Here is a 25,436-nt window from a genome sequence, read left to right as displayed (position 1 = left end):
TCTTCACACTGGGTTACTTGGCTTGCCAATAGAGGTCAATGACTCGGCGAGTAAAGTTAACAGTCAAAGCAGAACCATAGCGGGTATATATATATAGAAAGAGAGAGAGAGAAAGGTTACAAGAATACAAATAAATTGTTATACACAAATAAACTAAAACACATAATATAAATAAATGAGGATCTATAAAAATAATGACAATAAGACATAAGTCCGAAGAAAAAGGAACACAAATACGTCGCGAGGGTGCGATCCCGTTACAAAGTTTTTAGGCCTACTCTTTGTGCCACTCATACCAATAAGAAAAGAGAGGAAAATGGTTTCGTCACCTCTGGGTGTCTGAACTACCCCAATGATGCATCAGCTCTTGTAGCTGTGCCAAACAAAAAGGACCATAAGTGGTCCATTTAATCTCTACTTAATCTGTAATAGAAAAAAATATTTTAACAGTTAAAGCCCTTTTAATTTTTTTTTCAACTACAATACTTCCGTTGGTAAGCGCACAATGTATCATTCATTTGCTGTGTTAACAGGTTTCATGAGTATTGAGGGAACAGACGCGCCAGGCAACGCTGGACTCAAGGACCAGGTGGCTGGCTTGAAGTGGGTGAAGAAGAACATTGAACATTTCGGCGGGAACCCAAACAGTGTCACTATCTTCGGGGTAAGCGCTGGAGGCGCCAGCGTGCAGTACCAGCTGCTCTCTTCGATGTCTAGAGGTTTTACTTATTTTATTACACACATTTTCCCCCTCTCCATAGTACTGTAAATAACTCCAATGAGTACCATAACTTATTTACATTTTTTTGTCTTTACAAAAATAGAGTAGCCTACATCAATGGGAAATGATTCAAGTTTGACCAAAATACCAACCCAAATTTAGTTTTTAAATACACATTTGATTCTATAAAATGTAACTTAGCCTGAACATGCTAAGTAACACTGTGTTAAATATATACTGTGTAACTTCTTAAACTTTCTTGATTTTCTGATGATAACATACTCTCTATAACTTGAATGAATTAAAAGTTTTGAAATATACAGTGTCAGGTTATTACTTCGTCTTTTTAAGCTTATCTCTATTTTTTGGTTCCCCCCCCCCCCCCCACACACACAAATTGCGTTTAGGTGATGATTGTATCCTACAAGGTACGTTCCACAATGACACGGAAACGTAAAAACAGAAAAGGATAATGAACACGCATGATATTCACGTTTCATTATCCATGTGTTGCTTCCACAATGCACATAAGCATAAGTAATGGCAACCGATAAGACTGAATTTCACGTTTACAAAAACTAATTTAATTTTAAATTTTTTTGTAAATGAGAATGTAACATGTACGGAATTTACAAACAAAAAAAACACAAAGTAATAATATAACACTAGATATTTATGTACTTGAAACAATTTTTAAAATACTTAGAACATAAACATACGTGACTTTCACTATTGGTCGCACGGAGTGACGTAAACGGAAGAGATGGGTATTGCTGAGAAAATCCATACTGGCGCGTGTCTGCATTCATGCCACTGTAGATACTCCGTTATGTAGAATCTGTCTCTATTTACGTGATTCGCCTCCGCTTCCTTGTCATTGTAGAACGGGCCTTAGTACTTAATAAATTTATATTGTTTAATTCATAATTCTCTTATCACTTTTTTGTTTATGGATCTGATAAACTGAGAATGGTGAGACCGACAAACAACTGAAGAAATCGCAGTAAATAACGTATTGTTTTTGAAGCAACAATCGTGTAAATAGCTACTTGCCTTAACATATTTTATAGGTTATTGGTACTTCAAAAAAACTTCCTAACAAATAATTTTTCATTCAGACCAATTTTATTTATATCTTTATACAGAATTCAAAAAAATTCTCAGAAGTTATAGTAAAATAAATTTAAAATTTCTAAAATAAAGCTATAAGCCTGCTAAAAATACACTGCCAAAAATTATTATTAGCAATTACTTTACTAAAACAGGTTTTTTATTATTTAAAATATTAAAGTATTATGTGCAATATTGCATGATAAAATACTTGTTTGTAAACTGATATTATTGTTATGTCAGGACTCTTCCACAAGGCGATATCGGAGAGCGGCTACGCTCTCAACTCTTTCGCATACGTCCCAAACACCCAGCAGAGCGCCTTCGAGCTGAGCAAGCTGGTTGGCAAGCCAGCCACCACCACGTCGCAGCTCATCAGGAACTTGCGGGAAGTGCCAGCCTCTGATCTCATCAAAGCCCTCCCGAAAGTTTCAGCACCAAAGGGCTACACGCGACCTTTCGTGCCGTGCATCGAGTTTGCGAGATCGGGCGAGGTTCCCTTCATGCGGCACTCACCAGCAAGCCTGGTGAAAGCAGGACTTTTCACCAGCGTGCCGTACATCATCGGGACGGCCAAGCGCGAGGTGGCTGCTTTCTACTCGGAGGCCTCGCTAGCTTCGGAAGCTCTCTGGAAGAGCGTCAACGGCAACTGGGAAGCGTACGTGGTCCCGACCGACCTGGGGCTCACGCTAGGGTCGCAGAAGTCCAAGGAGGTGGCGGAGAAGGTGAAGAAGTTCTACTTCGGCAACAGCGCCGTCTCGTACCAGACCCGCGAGAAGTGGATCAGCTTGCAGACGGACCTGCAGTTCACGATAGGCGCCGTGACGACGCTCCGCGCTCACGCCAAGCACTCCACCAGCCACACCTACAACTACTGGCTGACGTACGGCGCCGCGACGCACGGCATGGAGTGGTCGTACGTCTTCTACAACGGGCAGGTCAAAGGACAGACCTCGAGCGCCGCCAAGCTCGCGTGGTCTCTGGGTCAACTCTGGACCAACTTCGCGAAGACGGGGGTGCCGACCGCAGCCGGCGAGGTCACGTGGAAGCCCGTCAGCACCAGCAGCTACCCGTACCTGGACATCGACGTCCCCAACACTCTGAAGACCGACGTGGAGAAGGAGCAGATGGACTTTTGGTTCCAGATATACGCGCAATACCATAATGGTACTGTTGCGCGGTAGATGTATAAGTTAATAACTGCAAATTAATGTATGTAATGATAGAGTAAAAGCTTAAAAAATCTTATCAAGAACAAAATCAATGTTAATATAAAATAAAAATGCGCCATTTGGTACATATAAAAACCTTGTTGTTCAAAGTAATTCCCGTTGGTAGTGTGAATTGGAGTAGTTAGACACAGGCTTCAGGCTGGGGAACAGGGAGCGGGTCAATGACCGACCGCCATCTAGGGTACTGGTTATTTACCCGTGTCCTTGTACTCCAATGACCTTGAAATGTCACATTGATTTGACAAAAACACTTAAAAATATAGCTGTCTCCGAATACTAACCTAATAGATACCTTACCTAAGGGATCCACTAAAAGTGCATCTTAGTGAACATGGCCATCTTGTTGCTTCCGAATTCTCACAATTCTCCATATATACATCCACTAAAGTGGGTATTTCTAGGAATGCGACACTCGCATCCACTAATGCGTCCCCACATCCATTTGCTTTGGAATCGCGCTTTATTTTGTTTGTGTATCATAGTGCTACAGATTTTTGGCATAAGATTTGTTAAAAACATATTCATAAGTGATTACTCAATTCAAACGTTAATAAAAATTAACTGAATGTGATCTTAAGTTAAAGGAGTATTTAAGGATTCATTATAGGTATTTTTTTATATTTTGAGATATATAACATTATTTGTATTTTGATTCCTAACATTTATAACATCCGCAATACATTAATTTTTTTTTAAATATGTCCTTATTTCTTTTTTATGAATATTCGTAGCTATCATTACTCGAAATCGCTACGTGTACATTAGTATGACAAAATGTAAACAGGTAGTGTCAGCAGTAACAGTATAAGAATACTATACATCCATTAGAATTGCGTCTTTTACATTGTGGTTGCATTTGCTAAGGGATGTAGGGATGTGTGTGTTATGGACGCATCCTTATGTATTCGGATACAGGCATATATAATTTAATTTAAAAAAGATAAATACAAAATATTCGTAACCCCATCAAGTTCAGTGTCCTTGGTTCAATCCCGACAAGTAAAGTGAATACAAAAATTTATTAAAAATTTCAATTTTAATAGGTATTTCTTACATCATGGACTTTGAAGACCTCTGTTAAATCTCAGCAAGATCAATTTTGTAAAGTACTATTAAAAAACTCCAAATATTTATAAAACATTGATTAAAAATATTAAGGGTATAAAAGGTACTGGGTTTGATTCCTGGTGAACACACTTGTAAAAATAAACATAGCCGCTTACTACAAACAATTCCACTAAACGGACTTACTACTACCAATGCTTATATTATTCCTGCTAATTTGACTTCACGGCAGCCATATTGGACACTGCCATTTTTTCTTTTCTTTTCTTATGCTAGAATGTGATACCATTATATTAATTTATTTTGTAGCGGCTAGACCACACTAATTTCAATAAACAGATCGTCAGCTATTGTAAGGATCGCAATCTTGTTAGCCATCTTGCAATAATTTAAAAATCATCCAAAAATTCGGAACGATGCTCAAAAATTATCACACAATTTATCTATTAATATACTGATTGATTTGATCGATTCCAATTTTTAGATTGATCCTTGGTTGGTGCAAAAAGGTAAATTTCACCTTAAAATGGTTATTTAATTAAATATAAACTCAAACAATCATCATCGTAGTACAGATAAAAAAACAAATAAAACACTATACTTTAATATTATATAATATATTTATTACGTTATTTTTTCACTACCACGGGTTCAAAAAAATATTTGAATTTTAGCGTTTCTCGGATCTCCCCAAAATTTGACGAAGGATCGTCCCTTTCTTAGTTTGAGAAGCTTCTCCACCAAATACGTAGGTTGAATATCTTTGGCATAGAAGCTACTGTGGATAAGCGCGTGTTCCGAATATTCGAGTTGTTAGGACCTAGGCTCCGATTCAAGAACATGGGTTACACGGTAAAGTTCTAGACTTCAATTAGCAGTGAAACCTTTCTCGAGGACACCTTTCTGCTTGGAGATCCGCAAAATGTCGCCGACGTTAGCTTTACGCTTTCGTGGATCTCCTAAGTGTAAGCGATTACACAGGCCAACAATAGTTTTGGTGCCGGGGTTTATGGAGCTGAATTGATATGAATTTTGTACCCTGAATTCAAATATGGCATTAGTTTTTGCCTAGGAGGTAAAATTTCTAAGATATAACGCTCTAGTGAAATGTACGGTTTAAGTTATTTTAGGTTAAATCCATTAATCAAATCTAAAAATTAAACATTATATGCTTATCATTAAATTACACAACTGTTATTTTGTTATACAAATATCATTATATTATAAAATATCATTATATTATACAAATTTTATTAGTATTTACTATTATTATATATTCAAAGATAGTACCAAGTCATCGATGGAACCAACTAGTCACTTAACACTTAGGAAGCTACTTTTTCGTGAACATCTTGAAAATATCTTGGAACAGTCCCTTTTTAAACTCCAGAAATAATCTGCCATCATGTGCGAATCCCATCTTCCTTGATAGCGGTCCTCCATAATTTTAAAATCTTGATGAAATCTTTCACCTTGCTCCTCACTCTGTCTCCTAAATTTTCAGGAAAACGGTCCAGGTGGCCTTATAAATAGTGCACCTTAATACTTATGTTTCACCTAAAGGATTTAAAATTTTTAAGCATATATTTTGCCAGTTCAACTTGGTATTCTTCTTTACGTTTTCCCAGAAAATTTCTGACAACTACAACAAATTAATTCCAGGATTTTTTCTTGGCCTCATTCATGCAATTTACGAAGGCTTGGTCCTTAATGAATTTTCTTATTTCTGGGCTGTTAAATATTCCTGCTTTCATTTTTTTTCTTACTCAAGTGAAGCATTATTCCCCCATAGTTACAAAGCATGATCCTTCCTTATCAAGATCCTGTACAAACTGCTTTATAAGTCCCAGATTAATATGCAGTGGAGGAAAGATGATTTTCTCTCGTTCAACTACGGTTTCGTTAATGATTTTTTTCTCCAACGACCATGTCTTCTCTCTTAGGCCACTCTTGTCTAACCCAGTGGCGTGTTTTATCTCTGCTATCCCAGAGGCACAAGAAAAAGGGATATTTGGTGTGGCCACTTTTCTGTCCAAGGTGAGAGTTTACCAATTTTAAGTCCACACAAATCACCCATTGATGTTCACGATACCTTATATTCTCCTAGACTAAAGCAATGGTGCTCTATGTTTCTTTCATTGTCATTGAGCGAGCAATTGGTATTGAACCACATTTGTTCCCTTTGTGTAGAAGAACTCATTTCAAGCTTTGCTTTGTGTTATCAATAAATAGGCGCCAATCATCTGGAAAATATTCAGGAAGACCTTTTTTTCCACGAGTCCTCTTATTTAGTGACAAAATACAAGATTTTCTTCTTGAGAAAAGAAAGGTTACATACCCCTTTCTCTTGTATGGTAAAAAGTAATTTTGGTTCCCTGTTTCAGCAAATTTTTTTTTTCTAAACCTGGAAACCAGTAATTCAGAAGCTTCTTTTGACAGGTTAAAATCTCTGACGAGATCATTTAATTCATCCTGGTTGAAACGTTGAAGAATTGTTGACATCCCCTCATAATCACTGTCACCCTCATTAGTATCAGGAGGGTGGTTATAGGGACAACACTCGTCCTCAGAAAGCTCTGGAAGCTGGTAAAATGTTGTGATCGGTACTTACTCTGAGTGAGAGACCGGGCATCATGCAAAGACTAAATCAGGATAAGTCCATTTGCTACGGTTGTTTCGATTGATTCCAGTAATATTTACTGGACAGAAAAACAATCATGAATGTGGGTTTTGGGTGCTCTCCAAACCATCGGTAAGCTGAATTACAAACTTTTTATTTTCCCGCTAGTCAATTGGCATAAATGTTCTGTACAAGTTTTACAAACCTTATGCGGTGCCCAGGATTTATCCAGATCAACAAGCCTTACACCAGAGTATCCATGATAAGTACTCTTTACAAGACCACTAACAGTCTTTCTGTTATCTTTTAATGTGTATTCTCTGTATATGTAGCAAAACACATCAGGATGATTTACACAACTTATTCTACTGGAACTCATTTTCTATCAACTTCGATCTATCCTGCTGGGCTAAAACTTACGAACTGACCTCAAATTTAGTTGAAGCGTTGAAATGAATGAGGATGTAATTCCCATCCTGGGGTATCCCAGTGACGAGGTGGGGATTCCCATTCTACACGCGGAACACCCAGAAAAGCGCCTTCCAGCTCAGCTCGCTGGTCGGCAGGCCGGCCAACACCACGTCGCAGCTCGTCAGGAGCTTGCGGGCGGCGTCCGCCGGCGAGCTCATCGCCGCGCTGGACAACGTCACCGCCCCGCAGAGCTACGTCAGGCCCTTCGGACCGTGCACCGAGTTCCCCAGAGCAGGCGAGGAACCCTTCCTGTCGCGCGCGCCAGCGGGGTTGGTCCTGGGCGGACACTTCACCAGCGTGCCCTACGTCATCGGCACGACCAAGCGCGAGAACGCCCTCAACTACCCGGAGGAGCTGCTGGCGTCCGACGCCTTCTGGAAGCACGTGCACGACGACCTGGAGGACTACTTCGTGCCGATAGAGCTGGGGCTTGCCACAGGCTCTCCGGAGTCCAAGGAGGTGGCGCGGAGGGCCCAGCTGTTCTACTTCGGGAACGAGACGCTCGCTGTCGCCGGCAGCTGGTGAGACGTTTGTCCTCATGCGCACGGACATGAAGTTCACGTTCGGCGCGGTGACGACCGTCCGCGCGCACGCCAGGTACTCCACCAGCCGCACCTACAACTACTGGCTGACGTACGGGAACGCGACCAGCACGACGGAGTGGGACTGCCTGACGTACGGCGGCAGGGTTCAGGGCGAGACGGCCGGGGACGCCGTGCTCGCCAGGACTCTGGGGGAGTACTGGACCAGCTTCGCGAAGACGGGGGTGCCGACCGCAGCCGGCGAGGTCACGTGGAAGCCCGTCAGCACCAGCAGCTACCCGTACCTGGACATCGACGTCCCCAACACTCTGAAGACTGACGTGCGGAAGGAACAGATTGACTTCTGGGAAGACATTTACAAGAACTACCACAACGCCAGCGTTTCACACTATTGAATGTATCAAACTATTGAGGTTCTGCAAAAAATGGCAGCATTTATTTAAAATATTGCATTTTTATGACGACGAATAAAAATAATTTTAAACTCTTCGTCACTCTTTTCGTTGTACCTTAATGGGTGGTAATCTTACTAAACTGCAAGCTGAAAAAATAATTATCAATGAAAGGTAAATCTGAAATCTTCCAAAATAAGGTCGATGTTCTTGTAAAGGATTTATGTTTGTACAATAGTAAGCAAAGTGAATACTAATGCGACATTCTCTAATCTAAGACGTCGTAATTGTTTCACTCTTACTAACTTGACGAAGTAAATAATATATTTTTTTCATTTGGAAAGTTATTTACTAAGCGTGAACGAATGTCACTTAAAATTTATTTGATGATCTTTAATATAAAGAAAGCCATTATTTGCATATACAATCAGTTGTCTAATACACATATGTTCTAAAGAATGACAGAAAAAAGTAAAATTTTAAAACTATATTAAAATTACTTTTTTTAAAATAAAATTTAATTTTTATAAATGCTACCCAGCAAAATTGATCATTGAAATAATTGCAAAACACAACTGTGTTAGTTTTTGCCACTAAAGACAGTAATTTCTGTAAATAGCCACAAAATTACATTTTAGGAAGGGGTCTTCATCCATAGTAACACTAAAAATATTCGAGGTGAAAAGGCTGTACATTGGATGAAATAATAATAAAAAAATGTAAATGGTATTAACATTGCTTAGAATTGATATATATATATATATATATATATATATATATATATATATGTGTGTGTGTGTGTGTGTATTTAAATATTTGTCATTTAAGGCATCAATTAAAAACAAATGGATGGATTCCAATTAATTTTTTTTTATATTTGTAAGGTATCTGGGTAAATCACATACTAAATTACATAATTATGCCCCTAACCCCTTAGGGGCAAAAAAGGGGAAAATGTATTTTAAACACAGTAAAATATTTTTCTGAAGCTAATCAATATTATTAAAATTTATTGAGTATTAAATAACAAACCATAACTAAAACTAACAACCTTAATTTTATAATTTTGCGAAATTTAGCACCTAAGGGGCGGAAGAGGGGTGAATATAGTTTAAAAAAATGCGTAGTTCAGAATCTATTACATCTAAAGTGAGGAAACTAAAAATATTTACTATTCATTTATTGTCAAGAATTGTATTTTTTTACACCCATTGAAAATTTGTTTTTTAAGGTACAAAAAGGGGTAAATTTGATTTCATTTAAAACATTTTTATCTCAGTATCTAATACAGCAAAACGTGATATCTGTAATAAGATCGATAATAAAATATCATATACGCATTATTTTGTTTACCATTTTATATTAATTCCACCTCTAAGTGGAGTAAAACGTTTGAGTGATTTTAAGAAGAAAAATGCATACTTCCAAATCTAGTAAAACAAGAGTTAAGAAAATAAAAGCGGACAAAGTGAATATAGAGTAACGAATTTACATTTTTTTATTTGTTGTTTTTTTTTCTTTGAGGGGGTGTACAAGGAATTATACTTTTTTGACGTATTAATTACACCTCACAAGCTAAAATGTCATTATGAAATAAAATGGGTATCGGAAATAAACATACTAAGGCTACCAACAACAGTTTTATCATTTCGTGAAATTCTACCCTTAAGGGCTGTAAAAGTATTAATTATAGTTTTAAACTATGGAAACTTTGGAATCAATTAGAGCTTCATTTTAGAAACTATAAAAGTACCACATTAACTTATAGTTACTTATTGTTTTTTTTTTTAATTCTTCGCAATTAGTTTTTAAGGGAGTAAAAAGTAAATTTGATTTGTTTTAACTAATTTTATCTTTGTATCTAATACAGAAAAACTTGAAGTATTAAATAAAAATAATAAAAAATAGTCATTTACACATTATTTATTAAAAATTTTGCGAAATTTTATCTCTAAGTGGTGTCACAGAGCTGAGGTTGAGTATAAGAGAAGAAAAAAAACATACTTCTGAATCTATTAAAACTAGCGGTAAAAAAATAAGAATGGACGAAGTGTAAAAAGAGTTACGAATTGTAATTTTTTTTTATTTGTTCGTAATAAGTCTTAACATGTTTTGTAATTTATATTATATTTTTCCAAGTTAATGTTGTATTAGAAAATAAATAGGGTGTCTAAAATAAAATACCTACTTAATATACCAACCGTAATTTTACCATTTTGCGAATTATACCTTAGATGGTGTAAAAGGTTAAGTTTGATTTTAAGCAGAAAATGCATACTTCCAAATCTGCTTAAACTATAGATACGAAACTAATAACGAACAACGTGAATATATAGTTACAAAATGATATTTTTAATTTTTCAAAATTTGAACTGTATGGGTGTGGAAAAGGGTTTTGTATGTTTTTCACATATTAATAATATCTCCTTATTTAATCAAGCATTATGAAAGACACTGACTACCAAATAATAAACTTACTAAAATACTAACAGCAAATTCCTTCTTGCCAAATTCAATTCTAAAGCTAGCAAAAGTAGTAATTATTTTTAAGATAACATATACAACCGAATTTATTAGAATTAGAGGTGAGAAATTAAGGAAGAACAATATGTAGGTCTATGTTGAGAATACGAGGTATGGCTATTAAATAACCGGACTGATGTCATAACACTTTTTATTCGTCACCAATTACAGCAGAAGATTTATCGCCTTCAATGTACCCCCCTTGGAGATCCCTAAACCGCTCCATAAGACGTTTCCATTGTTGAAAGCAGTCCTGGAAGTCCTCTTCTGTCAGCTGGTTGAGAACCTCCGTCGCTTTTGCTTTAACCGCTTCCACACTTTCAAATCTTGTCCTCTTCAGCGCCGACTTGACCTTGGGAAATAGAAAAAAGACACAGGGGGCAAGGTCGGGTCAGTACAGTGGATGTTCGAACACGGTGATGCTGTATTTTGCGAGGAACGCTTTCACAGACAAGGCAGAATGGGCTGGTGCATTGTCTTGGTGAAGAATCCAGGTCTTGGTCTTACACAAATCGGGTCTTCGTTTTCTCACACGCTTACGTAGGGCCGTCAGAACCTCGATGTAGAAATGTTGATTGATTTCCTGACACTCGGGTACCCAGTGAACTTAGACAATGCCACGAATGTCGAAAAAGACAGTCATCATTGCTTTGAATTTGGATTTGCTCATCCTGGCATCCTTGGCGAGCTTGGGCTCTTCAATGCATGTATTGCCTCGTTGTTTCAGGATCGTAAGTAAAAATCAACGATTCATCACAAGTAATTACCTTGTCCAACAAATAATCTGAATTAGTGGCGATGTTGTTTAGGATGTCAGTACGAATGTTCTCTCTTGATTCTTTTTGCTCGTGAGTGAGGAGTTTCGGCACCATTTTTGTGCAAACCTTCCGAATGTTAAATGATTCGTGCAAAATCTGTCGAACATTTTCTTGGTCGATTCCTGATATTTCAGCAAGATTTCGGATGCTCAGATGACGATCAGCGCGGATTATTTTACCAATTTTTTCAATGTTTTCGTCCTTTTTGGACGTTAAGGGCCGTCCTGGGCGCCGATCGATTTCGGTCGTTCCACGCCCTTCTTTAAACCGTTTAAACCACTCAAAAACTTGTGTGCGGGATAAACATTCGTTCCTGTAGACTTCTTTCAACATTGCATAAGCTTCTGTGGCAGTTTTCCCTGGTTTAACAAGAAACTTGAGGTTGCTCCGTCTGACCACTTAGCATTTTTCCGACGAGTCACTAGTGCATAGACTAATTCAATCAACTGCTACAGTCAAAGTGAGCAACCTGTTGGCTCGTCTGGCGAGCTCAGGGTGGGGGAAAGACCATCAGACACTGTCATGTTCAAATATGTCGCGGCACGCTCGCAGTTTGCTGGGAGCAGCATGAGTCAGGTTAACTAATAGGAACACCTCGCAGTATTGTATTTTTTTCCATTAATCAAAATTCGTCATTTAAAGCAAAAAAAAAAAAGTTATCTGTAACATAAAATATTAAATAAGAATTATAAAAAATAGTAAACAACAATTTATATTTCAGCAATTTGCGATATTACGCCCCTAAGGGATGTAAAAGTGAGGCATCTACAGATATCAAAGGCAACCACCTAAAAATACAATGAAAGCGCAGTCTGAAGAAAATACAATGAAAGGGAAAAGTAATAAATATACCAGGTGTTAACCAAAATGTTAAATTTACCTAACTGTTGCACAATAATATACATGGCAGAGTTATGACTATGTTCATGGGAAAGCTTATTTCAGAAACTACTCATCTGGTGCACTATAAAAACACTAGCAGATTTAAGTTTCAATAAGTTATTACAATAATCTGCCCAAGTCCTTAGCACTCGATGCACAGGAATGCTTGAGTGCTCGGTCACAAAATGTAATTAAAAATGGATATTACCATATTTACTTGTTTCTGGATTTTTACATGGGTTTCCGTGTGGGAAAGAGGAGAATGGTAAAAATTTAGGGGGTTTTAATTTCAGTAATACTAAGCAAACTAAGAATAAACTAATACGTTGGATAAAAAATTTGATACCTGTAGTATTTGTTTCAAATAATGATGCGACTGTATCAAATATCCTTATGTAATAGAAAGTATTTATAATAAGGGGAAATTATTTATCATTCTAAGCATAGTAAATAAAAATATTAGTGCAAACGATGGAATAAACATTGTTTAAATAGGTGCGTGTTTAAAATATTTTAAATTTTGTGTCTTATTGACAGAAAAAGGAGGTAGGCCTAAGTGTGATATCATCAAGGTAAAATATGTACTCGAACACTCTAAAACAGAAGTTGGAAAATCAGATTCTTGATCTATATGTACTAAAAAAGTAAAAAGGCCTACACATATAAACTTTAAAAATTATCATTCGTAAACGGTTTTGTTATTGAATAACTCTTTTATGCACCTGACAAATTTATTGTGTCTACTTATTTTTGTTAAAATGTGTCGAATCAATCACACACCAGTACTTTTCTTTGAATGGTAAGATTTTTAGAAATACCCTGAAATTGCGTGAGTGAAGCCACGTTTTATTAGCTAGTATAGTAAGTGACACAATAAAGTATTCGCTATAACTTCATAGTTATGACTCGAGGGTAGAGAAGGGTAGTGTTTTTGAATTCAGGGTACAAAGATCTATGATGCAATGGTGTTAACGCTTAGACCGTTAGGATTGACTGATTAGAGTATAAAAACTATAGGATGACATGCAATGTGACGGCTGTATCTGATAATCGCTTCGGTGCATTTTTCATGTGCACGCAGCCTAGCTGACCGATCATGACCTAAGCACAGCCAGGTACACCTATGGGTTGGGTCACCTACTCTACACGGGTGTGGCGGGAGCTTATTCTATATCAATGAAACCAAGAGATATTTTTTTTTATTTTTACTTGAAAAAGCGATACTCATAAAGCATCACAATACGCAATCTTATAAACCGCACCCATAATTTAGACAGTCTTGAGTTATTAAAAAATATATATAATTAAGAAAAATTATAAGGTTTGAGGTATGAGCCACCAGGATTTCCTATTTTGATACCCCATACGACTCTTTCTTCAATGAATTCAACATCTGCGTTCAGTGTTGTCTCTTCTCAACAGGCCTTGGTGGGATCCGTGCACTGAAAATATAAAAAATAACGTTTGTAGTATATTTTTGGGGCTCCAGGGACAGGGTTTAAAGTGTGGTGTTGGTGGTGTCAGCCACCATCTTGGTTAGTGATGTTACGGAGGCCATCTTAGATGATCTTGAGCCTCACCCAAAAATTCCCCAAAATTCCTCAAACATTACAAAAATACACTAAACTATGGGAGTATTCACTGTCTTAAATGCGCACTTCTTCACTTGGTCCTCGAACGGATTCGGTTTACCATATACACAGTCCAGCCACAAGTTATAGTTTAATGGTCCGTACATAGCGACTTCATCAGTAATATGATTCATTATTTTCTGCTTGATATCATCAGGAAAAGGACAAATACCTACTGACTCACTAATTATATTTAGATAATATGAGTCGTTCAATGTTACACGAAATTCAGATTGCGCCAAGTGGAATCCATTTTCATTTACCAGTAATGCACCGAGCACAGTCTTGTGTTTAGTGTCATATCCAGAAGTCATCGCGATCGGTTGCGGCACAACTTCCTGTGTGCTTGTTCACATACGAGTCTCCAACCAAACCGAGGGGTCCAAATATCTGCAGGTAGTTTCACAGTAGGCACATACATGGATTTCTTTAGAGTTTTTCGCGTGTCGTCTCAAACTACCAATACGAGTAAACCAAGCATTATACTCATCACAGCAAAACTTCGTACGAGAAGGATTCTTCTTACATTTACTTCTCTCATATCTTAGTGCATTATGGGAAAATACGAACGACATATCGCAGTAGCCGCAAGGATGTCTAGTCGATGAAGACGAACCTTTCAGACACAAACCAGATGCTGATGTTTGCTGCAGTTGTGCCAATCCCTGGTGTATTCTTATGCACACCAATACGTGGTTGTTCCAACGAAACCTTTACTTACTGCCGTGCAGCATGACCTTTGAATTTTTTCAAGTGCGTTTTCGTATTATCTATTCTAGCAAACTGCTTATGGCATTTTTCACAGGCAAATATTTTGCGAGGTGGATTCTTAGTACATTCTATATTTTCGTGTCGAGGAGCATTACTGTAGTTCGAGAATATCTTGTAACAGTAACGGCATTGATGCTCACTAGATGTTGACGAATCAGCATCCATTGAAGTCTCCTTCACTGGCGAAACATCATTAATGATGTTTCCTCTGCAGCCAGGTCTGTAGGAATTAAAGTCTCTTCCACTGGTGAAAACACATCGGTTGAAATCTCCTCTAGTGTTGTTGGTGACGATGATACACATTCCATCGGGATCAGCAGATCTCCTCAGCCGATAGTACAGATTCTAATTAGGTCTTCGTGGCTGTCGTCGACGGGATCTGCTTCACCGTCGTCGTCGCTGCTGTCAGGGTTCCCATAAACGATGAAACAAATTCCATAGAGTTCGGTGTTACGAATGGTAAAGATGCCATCAGATCTTAAAAAAACAGGTTATTATGTCACTTATGTATCAGATGAGACAAACTAGGTGATCCTTACACCGTCGTAGCCAGTAACAAACTGAAGGTCCTGTCGTCTGGGACTCGCTTAAATACCCGCGATCGATAGAATAACATGCTAGTCAAAAACACTAACCACTTACTATAATACATGAGTCGAAACAACATAAAAAAAGAAAGAATACTCAAAAAAAGGAAGCACATTTAACGGAATGACACACATTCAACAAAAGAAAAGAACACACTGGACACACAACGGACACACATTAGACACACTGGATACGTAATGAACAGACGGTACATAATGAACACACAGCACACATACACTGGATACACAATGGACACACAGTAGACAAACTAGACATGTAATGAATACAAAGTACACACTCAATGAACACACCGTACACTCACAGTACACGCAATGGGTACACAGTAAACACTCTGGACCACAATGAACACACAGTACACACATATTACATGCAATGGACACACAGTACACATAAGATGTGCAATGGACACACAGTTTACACACTGGACACGAAATGAACACATAATACACACTCAGTGAACACTCAGTACACACACAATACACACAATGGACACATAGTAGACACACTGGACATGTAATGAACACACAGTACACACTCAATGAACACATAAGTACAATACTGGACAAGCAATGGACACACACTACACACACTGGATATGCAATGCACACGCAACGGACACGCAATACACACACAAAAAGGACGCACAATGTATATGCAATACACACACAGGAGACACAACGAACATGCAATACACACACAGGAAACACAACGAACTTGCAATACACACTAAGGACACGAATTTGACAAAAAGGAAGCACATTTGGACGAAAATTCGATGTGGTGTGATACGATCTCGCCACAAGAATATGATCATGTCACAGAAATAATATCTCGCCATTATATACAGTAGGCTCTAACTGCTCCAACTTTCTTTGGCTCCAACTGTCTTTGGCTCCAACTGTCTTTGCTCCAACCGCTCCAGCGACTTTTGACTACGAGGCTACGAGACTATAGGCTACGAAGATACGATGTTCCATGGCTACGAGGTTAAAAGGCTACTTTTTTGGTATTTTAATTTAAATTGTTTTTTTTTTTTTTTGCATTGACAAGGATCGAAGCATGGACTAGAATCGATGGAATTGAATCAGCTGTAAGTTGGGATATGAAAACTGATGCCTCTTTTATAATTTTTCACCATATTTTACTCAATAAGTATTTTTTATTAAAATAAACATTTTTGAATGATCAAGTATCGAACTAAGGTGATCGATCAATAATAATTTTGACAAGCAATATTTTTGATAAATTTTGGAATTTGTTCCGAATTTCTTGCTTAAAAATAGAGACTTTCAGAATTTCAAGATGGCGGGGCATCCTGGCAATAAATAATTTCTGCACTTTAGCGGGTAAAAATTAAACTAACATGACGGTGGACGAAAAAATAGGTCCTATCCAAGTTGACGCCTGCTGAAGACGAAAACATGATGGAGAACTTGTCATACTAGCTGGCGATATATACCTTGGCATTTGTGGTGGGAGGTCAGTTTGCCGGTGGCTTCTGTGAAGGAAGGATCCATTGTCATTTTTATAATCAAACGACCTCGCCAAGTTCAAACCAAGGACCCCAAACTTTATTATGTAAGTCATTTTTGATTAAATATAATTACATTTGTATTCAAATAAAGTTCTATCTAAATAATTTCTAGCTACATACGGATTTTCACTATGGCGGATATGACATCATAATTTCAAAATGGTGGAATTTTCTAAAATTTTATTAATTTCTTTTTGTTAAATTAATTTTATTTCAATTTTTGGTTGAAAATTATGTATTTTCATAATGGTGGAATGTAATTTTAAAATTTTTATTGTTTGAGTATTTTATTTATTAAAATTCTTTCTCGATTTTATAACAATAAAAATACTGATTTTCAAAATGGCGGCCAAACGAAAATTGCAACAGTTATGTAACAATTCAAAATGGTGGCCATTGCATCCTAATTGTCAATGTATGACCTCGGCGGCTTATGGCAACTTGCTCTTAGGAGTCTTAAGCCTTTTTTTAATATTGGCTCTTTCAAAGTCAGATGTATTTGGAGGCATTTCGAATTACAATTTTTTAAATTTTTTGTAAGTTTTCCCCTCAAAAATTTTCTTTTTTTTCTTTTTTCTTTTTTGGTTTATTTTTAATTAAAAAACAGGAAGTTTTGGCAGATTTTGGCAAATTTATGAATTGTGAGAGATCTTTGGCAAATTTTTGAAAATTTTTAAGGTCAAGTTCACAGGTCAAGGGGAAGGTCATCCAAGATGGCGGTTGACACCACCGACACCACAACTTAAATCCTGTCCCCGGAGCCTCTAACATATACTAACAACATTAATTTTTTGAAGTTTACAATATATCCTAAAGATACGGTGTGATAGCATAACGGGTCAGCATGTCTCCATGAATGTGTTACAATTAACATCCCCATCATCTGAGGAGTCAAATGTGGGGGCATACAACAAGCTCTTTGCTTAGAAGTTCCAACAGTAATGAACGTGGACTGATCGTTAATATGAGTTTGTAGATATCTACTGGATGACAGGGTAACTTCGGCATGGGTTCTGGCCTCGCCGCCACAAGCATAAAGTAGCCATCAAGACCATCAGATTCTTCATTCTGCATGGTATTCAGGGTTCAGGATCATCTAGCTGCGAATGGAAATGAAAAAATATAAAATTCGGTCATAAAACAGCTGCTTCATCCCTCAAAGAAATGCGCAGAGATAACTACTTACATTGAGAGAAAAACAATGTTCACAACGTCGCTTTGGAGGAGCTTGGTCACGCCATTGCTTTCGATAAGCTTGTGATAACAGTACTACACAATTACTTCTCAAGTGAAGATAGGTTAACTTCACACACTGTTCTCTGCAGCCAGCATCAGGCAGTGCGTTTTATTAGCTCCTTCAGAGGAGAACCGTTTTTTTTTGCATTTTACAAACATTACAAAACAGGATCGCCTCGGTTTTATTGCATACAATGACACAGAGACTTACCTTAAGCCTTTCTCCACCTGTTTGCCCGGTGACGAGTCTTCTAGTACCACAAAGGTAAACGAACATGTGCCGAATGAATATAGCATTTTGTTAGTGTGTGGGTACGATAGCTCTTTGAAAAAATATGTGCTATTCGAGGGTGAAATTTGTATCACTGATATGGTCGCAGAGTTAGTTTCAATAACAAAGTAATTTGCACTATTTATTCCAAGACCATTGCTGTTATGACTCCGACCCCCACTGTCTCTGCAAGGCATGTGAGTCAAACAACATTGCCATATCTGTAAGAAGGTATTAGCTGGACAGACGGTGCTTGATTACTGTCACCCGATGGGTGAAATATGTGGTTATGTCCATTCAAAATGCAACTTGGCTTTCAGGATGTAAAAAAAATCAACTTGTGGCAGTTTTTATAATTTGCAATATTACGATGCCCACTTTCTAATAAAATATTTAGTTTCGCGACAGATTGCACAGCTGTATGGCTCCTTTGTTTTGGAGTACCCTGGCGAGGTCAAAGTTCTAGGGGTAACTATACAAGTGTATTACCAAACACATACCTGTCTCAGATAATGTACAAGGAGGTGTGCACACTGTGCATCTTAGGTTCATAGATTCACTTAACTTTTAAAATTCATCTCTGGAAACTCTTGCTGGAAATCTCATGCCAGATAAGTTGAATACCACCCATTCAATATTTCCAGATGATGCACAGTTTGTTAGCTACGAGAAAAGGAGTTTTTCTCAATTATTTTTTTAAATCTAGTGAAAATTTGCAGACTGCCTCATTTCCCAAAAGGAAGCATTCCATAATGTAATGTGTGGCATGGACATTAGTGATCTGTATTATGCTCATGCCCAAAATGCATGGGACATCTTCTATTGTGCCATATTGAAAGAGCATATGAGTAGTTATCATAAGGTGGATAAGGTTTGCTGGCCGACATATTCGAGTCATTTCGTTCTGCTTGTTTACAGTATTATTCATTAGATCCTGCTCATTACATTACCGCTCCCGTGCTCTCATGGGATGCTCTTCTCATTTAAATTGGTGCACGTCTTCAACTCATAACAGATGCAGATAAATACCTTTTCCTAGAGTCTGCCATTCGTGGAGGCATAACATACCTAAGTAATCATCATGCGAAAGCTAATAATATTTACATGTTCAGTCACAATCCTACCCTTCCATCTTATTACATCTGTTATTTGTATTTGTTATTTTTTACTTACAAAGCGACTTGCTAAAGTAGACCCCATTAAAAACAGCGGTATTTAGTAGCATAATCTAGGATGATTCGAAAAACCATTATGAAAACAAGTTAGCTAGACTGGAAAATGCATTCTGTTTCTCCTGATTGCAAGACGAATATTTTACCATGGCGCCAAATAACTACATAAATGATGGAATAACAAAAATACTTACTGTATTGTGGAATAGTTTTTATACGAAAGAGGTTTAAAGTCATTGCATATTAATGGAATTCTTGGTTTTAGCAAATTTTAAGTGTCTGTTATTCATTAAACTTATTCAATCAAATAAACGAGTTTTAAAAAATAATTTTAAGAAATGCTCAATCACCAAATTAATCTTACCACACTTGCTTGAAATTAGTTTTCCATGGTATCACAGAAGAAAGTTAAATTTCATAGCTTTCGTCCATTCAATACTTTAAGGTAAGGAGTGATTTGTTATTTTGTTGGCATATAAATCTAATCTTGCTTATCTCTAAATACCTACAGATAGTGTGGTCAATTTAAGCGTTTAGAGTTGTTTCTTCAATAAACAACTCCTTGACTCCAGAACGATAAGCTTCAAATAACTTTACCTTGATTGTTCTTAAGTAAACAATTGTTGCGCTTACAGCATGACCTGTGACTAGCACAAGAGATTCTTTCAGAGTTGTAACATCGTGTGACTAGACTCAATCAGTGTTTACTACTCATGCATTGACACCGGGAAAAGACGATGTTTGATTTCGAGACAGGCTAAAATTTAAACAATTATATTTTCGTTTAGTCTCTACTATAAGCCCTCAGTTTACAATGAGAATTCTGCGCCAATAACTTAACCAAACAAAAATAACTACCGAGCCACTGTTTATTTATTCAATACGTTCCACAAAGTTAAAAATCAATAATATCGGAATCGTAGTGCAAAGTATTTTGGAGTTGAATTAACCTTGGAATTTTTAAAGTCCCTGCTCATGAATAAAACTACCAAATTAATAACATACAATATCAACGTGCTTCCTAGTTGTAAAAAAGCATTTCGTTAGATAAAGAGTGTGTGAAATCACTTATTGTAAAAATTACTTTCGAAACTTAATTCTTATTTCTATGATGACTTTAAGTGGCCAGAATATTGGTGTGTATATATATATATATATATATATATATATATATATATATATAAATTTTAAAGATCAGAGATGAATGTGTTGAACATTTACGAGTAAAAAGCGATTGCCATCTTGGTAATGCTCTCCACCGAGAAAAAAATTAAATTCATTGTATCCAAGGACGCAATTGTAGCTAATCTCTGTTTCTCTTTGCAAAACACAGTATTGCAAACAGTCAGAAACAGTATAATACATTTCTGTATATTAATTAAAAATAATGAATGTGGAAACTCTTAAAAATTATATTTTTCTCGGAAAATTTTCACATTTTGCTGTAAAATATTGATAGATATTCGATAAAAAAAAACGAGGTTTCCGTATTTGTTTGAACTTAAATTTTAAAGCTGACTAACAGAACCACTCACGCGTGTTAAATAAACGCCAACATTTGTTCCACCATGAGTCACGTAATTGGCTACAGGCTTCGAGAAGGACACAAACCTCCGGAGTGTTCCCATTACCTCGTCCAGGAGATGCAACAGTCTTGTCGATACCATTATTTGGGTGTCCTTACTGTAAATCTATCACGGAGCTCTCTTGAATTTTGTGTTTGGTCTCAATTTTTTTTCTCAATAGATACTTACGTAGTATTACTTAACAGCAATAAGGAGTCACGTAAGTGTTTATATATTATTGTGATCAACTTCTACAAGTTCCAAATAACTTATGGGGATTACCTGGATAGAAAATTCGCAAAACAACAATAAATACAATAAATTCTCGTTCATCGGAAATTATTATTATTGATGTCTCGGCGTGGGAGTCAGATCTTTAAACAAAGTTACTTCCATGAAATAAAGTCCCTTGAAACAACTAAAAATTGCCCTCTCGAGGAAACGCGGGGAAGTGACGAGGGGGCGGAGGGTCTAGGCCGACGGAGCAAAGGGTTTCCCCCCCGATGTTCTAAAAATAGATTCTTGCGACTTCTGACAGGGGTGGGCCGCTACCTGCTATGTACAGTCACTTATCCAACCCCACTTGACTCGGTGTTGCGGCGCCCGCGAACCCGGCACGGACCGCCAGCGTGACCGCTCTTGAGCGACGACAAGAGCAAGCCTCTATCAGCGGGGCGACCTCGGCGACTCGAGGGCGGTATAAAGGCGGCGGGCTGTCGATAGACTGCGACTCCCCTGGCAACATGGCTGTCGGGTCGCCTCTCCTCGCGGCGCTCCTCTGCGTGCTGGCGGCGGCCAGCGGCCAGCAAGTGAGTGACGACAGTTCCCGTACTCGATCAGGGCCGGCGAGAGATAGAAACTATCGACTCTTGTGAAGTGAAGATAAGTTTGCCGCAATATTTAATGAACAACTTCCATAACCCCGTACTTTTTTTTAACAAAAAAAAATATAAAGACACTGAACATAACTTTCAAGTGAGCTGTGCTTATCGCTTAACATTTAAGGATTGCTGTAAATTCTATTAACATTATAATTGTGATTTTAGTCGAATCACGGTAAATCCGAACCGGGATCCACCTGGTGTCCGGGCCCCAGGGAATTTTTGCCACCACCCACCTTTTCCATAACCGTTTCCAAATCCCGTCCTCGGCCCTGCATCGCGTATTGCATTTCATGTAAAAATACGGAGAGGTTGTTTGAAGAGCTGCTTTACATTAGTTAGAGGGTGTTAGAACGCCACTATAGAGTAGCACAAATCACTATGCAAAACTGTATGTCCATAAAATAATGTTCCAGTTATAAATTTTAATAGTATCAACTGTAAGCGTTGTGGAGTGTTGGTTCAAGTTCATAATCAAAGTGTAACTCAACCAGTTTTAGATACGCGCATGCGCGAGTACTGCGGTACCTACGAAAAAAAGTGACTCCTAACCGTAAAACGTTTTATGTTATGCAATTTGGTAAGAGTGAATTTTTAATTTCAGTTCAACGTGCGTTCCTCATAGTAATCACTTTGTGCGAGTGAGGTTGAATTTATAAGTCCCGGACCATTGGATTAGTCGTAATGGTCGAGTCGACAGAGCTCTTTTTCGCTGGCCTCTACGTTCACCTGACTTAACACCGTGCGAATTTTTCAATTGGGGCTTATAATAGTTAGTTTCTACGTTACGCTGCTACTTAATGATTTGTCAGAGCTGAAACACAGAATTGAAGAGGCCATTGCTTCCATTACTCCGGACGTGTTAACCAAAGTGTGGGAAGAATTGGACTTTAGGTTGAGAGTGTGCCCTATCAATAAAGGTGCTCATATTAAATATTTGTAAGAAAAACTGCATTATTCTATCTTGAATTTTATGTATGATTTGTTGTAAATAGTTTAAATTAAATTGTTATAATATACAATTACTACTGGAACATTCTTTTACGGACTCGCTTTGTATGGTTAGGTCTCAACCGTCAAAGCTCTAAATGTCGGCACGTATAGCAATATGGAATTATAAGAAACAACTTGGCAAGATGAGTAATAACGCCGGCATAACGCTTGCAATTCGCAAACGAGACCCTGTCCACAGAGGTGTTTGTGTGATCGCTGAAAGTTTGTGGGATCCGGCACGCGTCTTGCTGTAAAACATTCTCGGTACGGTTTTCGTGCTTCACTTGCATTGCCATCCGCAAGCCCGTACGCTATACGTAATTCATGTTGGCCTCCTCTTGATTCGCGCACGCATCTATCTAGCTGGAGATCCACAGCGCAAATTACAAAGGTTTCTGCGAACTGCGAGTTCGTCTGCTGTAATGCGCTCTCTAGTTCTTCATCAGGTGAGTTACGAGCATACATTATGATAACTTGTGCTTTTCTAGTTGTAACAAGTTATCTTCTAAAGATAAATTTTTAAACATTCTGTATTAATTTTTTTAAATTTATTGGTTAAAGGCTTTGTCGATAACTAGTATACCTAAGACAGACTCTCTGAACATCATTATCCAAGGGTGTTGGTAAATGAAATGAAATTGCCTATAATAAAAGAAAAACAATCTGAGAATGATCCTGGAGTGATTTTGAGAAACATAATAAAATCAAAAACCAAGTAGGCTGGACCAGAATGCGGGCCCCAATCCTACCGAACGCGATTTAAAGAAAAAAGAGAAAAATTTAACGAGATCGCTTGATATATTTTGGTGTGAAAGTTTTATTTTTATAATTTTAAAATAGTTCTTCAGTGTGATACATGATTACTGATGATGACTTATAGTCTCATCGACGTCAAATGTCATTAGATACTGTGAGGGTCGATGAGATCAGAATGGAGCAACGAAAGAATGATCTGGTGGGAAAGACAGGAGTGCCCCCGGTACAAGGCAACGAAAAATGGGATAATTCCGGGTATGAGCCCGCTTGGACGTGCAGGGAGATGAGTGAACTGACATTTCGACCTTTCGGTACTGGAATATGTTGTGAATTGCATCTGTTGTTGGGCAACGCTAGGATTCTATACCCTATAAAGTTACTCACTCTTTGTCTGCATTACAGAGTAAATGTCACCACTGTTGCCAAGTCGGTACTACTCGGCTTGTTAATTAAAATATTATTTCGTTCACCATCGATAATTTTTATACATTCAACCTTTTTAATTTCACTATTTCTTAATTTTTGTAAGACCATAATATAGTGTTTATTGACAGTATTATTACAGTTGTCATCTGGAAAAAAAATCAATTCTTAAAACAAATAACTTTCCACAGGAGAAACCATTTGTAGCAGTCGGCCACCTTTAATAACATGGCTATGCTCAAGTGGAGCCGAAAATAATGATATTAAATTATATAAAAATGGTTAATCAAAAATGTTGATAGTTAGATGGCGTCCTTTATTTACGTCTCCTTAGAAGAAAAAAAAATCAATATTTTCATTTAATGCTCTTGATAAAATAAATAAGAAAATGTATTTCCAAAATTCTCGCGTATGTTTGTTATAAAAAAGTTTTATCGTTTATTCTTTGCTGATGTTTTGCAATAATCACCACATTACATTTTTATATTATTCCTACCAATTTCCCTTCATGATATCAAACATACGACTAACATAAGTATATAAACTGGTACGATTTGTTTTGCTGACCAATTGCTAACTATATAGTGATTTATACTTTAGAACAAAGACCCACTCCATAAACACAACACAAATTTGTAAAAAAATATCCAGAAACTCCTTAAAGGCGTGACTACTATTGCAATACACAATAATGTTAGATTTAAATTGAAATAATGTAAACATTTTCTTGCCTTTCGACAGTCAACGGTGAAGATACCACAGGGTTCGCTCCGTGGGGCATCTGCTTGGACGTCTGAGGGAACAAAGTACTACAAGTTCTTGGGCATTCCTTACGCCAAGCCACCCGTGGGGAACCTTCGCTTCGCGGTGAGTATTTTCCATGTGGATATATCAGCTTCAGAATACATCTGCCTACGTAATGGATGTAAGAAGTTAGGGAGTTAGTGATCGCAAATTTTTCCATGGTGATAATCGACGTCAAATTGAGAAAAATATCACACTCATTTCTCATTTGGATAGCAAAACATATTTTTTATGTGAATAATTTTTTTAACGCTAATTCCTGGCTGATGTGTTGTTAACATAATAATCTACCAATACTCACTTCATGACCACATTTTAACTATTCTTCTTTGTGATTTCCTTTCAATCTATAAAACTTAATTCAACCATTAGCCATTATATAACTACGGTTTGTGTTTACTAACCAACTGCTAA

At 37.4% G+C, this 25,436-nt stretch overlaps 1 protein-coding gene across 1 annotated transcript in view; it reads left to right on the top strand.

Annotated features, from left to right (window-relative positions):
• LOC134531309 (uncharacterized) overlaps positions 1-25,436 on the top strand; it is a 49,939-nt gene that overhangs the window by 11,183 nt on the left and 13,320 nt on the right. Inside the window, exons 5-10 of the mRNA XM_063367003.1 lie at positions 534-719; positions 2,075-3,011; positions 7,285-7,740; positions 7,817-8,141; positions 21,810-21,974; positions 24,960-25,085. Coding sequence (XP_063223073.1) covers positions 534-719; positions 2,075-3,011; positions 7,285-7,740; positions 7,817-8,141; positions 21,810-21,974; positions 24,960-25,085 — 2,195 coding nt within the window. The remainder of the gene's footprint in view (positions 1-533; positions 720-2,074; positions 3,012-7,284; positions 7,741-7,816; positions 8,142-21,809; positions 21,975-24,959; positions 25,086-25,436) is intronic.

The sequence above is a fragment of the Bacillus rossius genome, chromosome 3, assembly GCF_032445375.1.
Source record: "Bacillus rossius redtenbacheri isolate Brsri chromosome 3, Brsri_v3, whole genome shotgun sequence".
Classification (NCBI taxonomy): domain Eukaryota; kingdom Metazoa; phylum Arthropoda; class Insecta; order Phasmatodea; family Bacillidae; genus Bacillus; species Bacillus rossius.
Note: the sequence above shows the minus strand (reverse complement) of the source record. Positions and strands in the feature narration are given on the sequence as shown.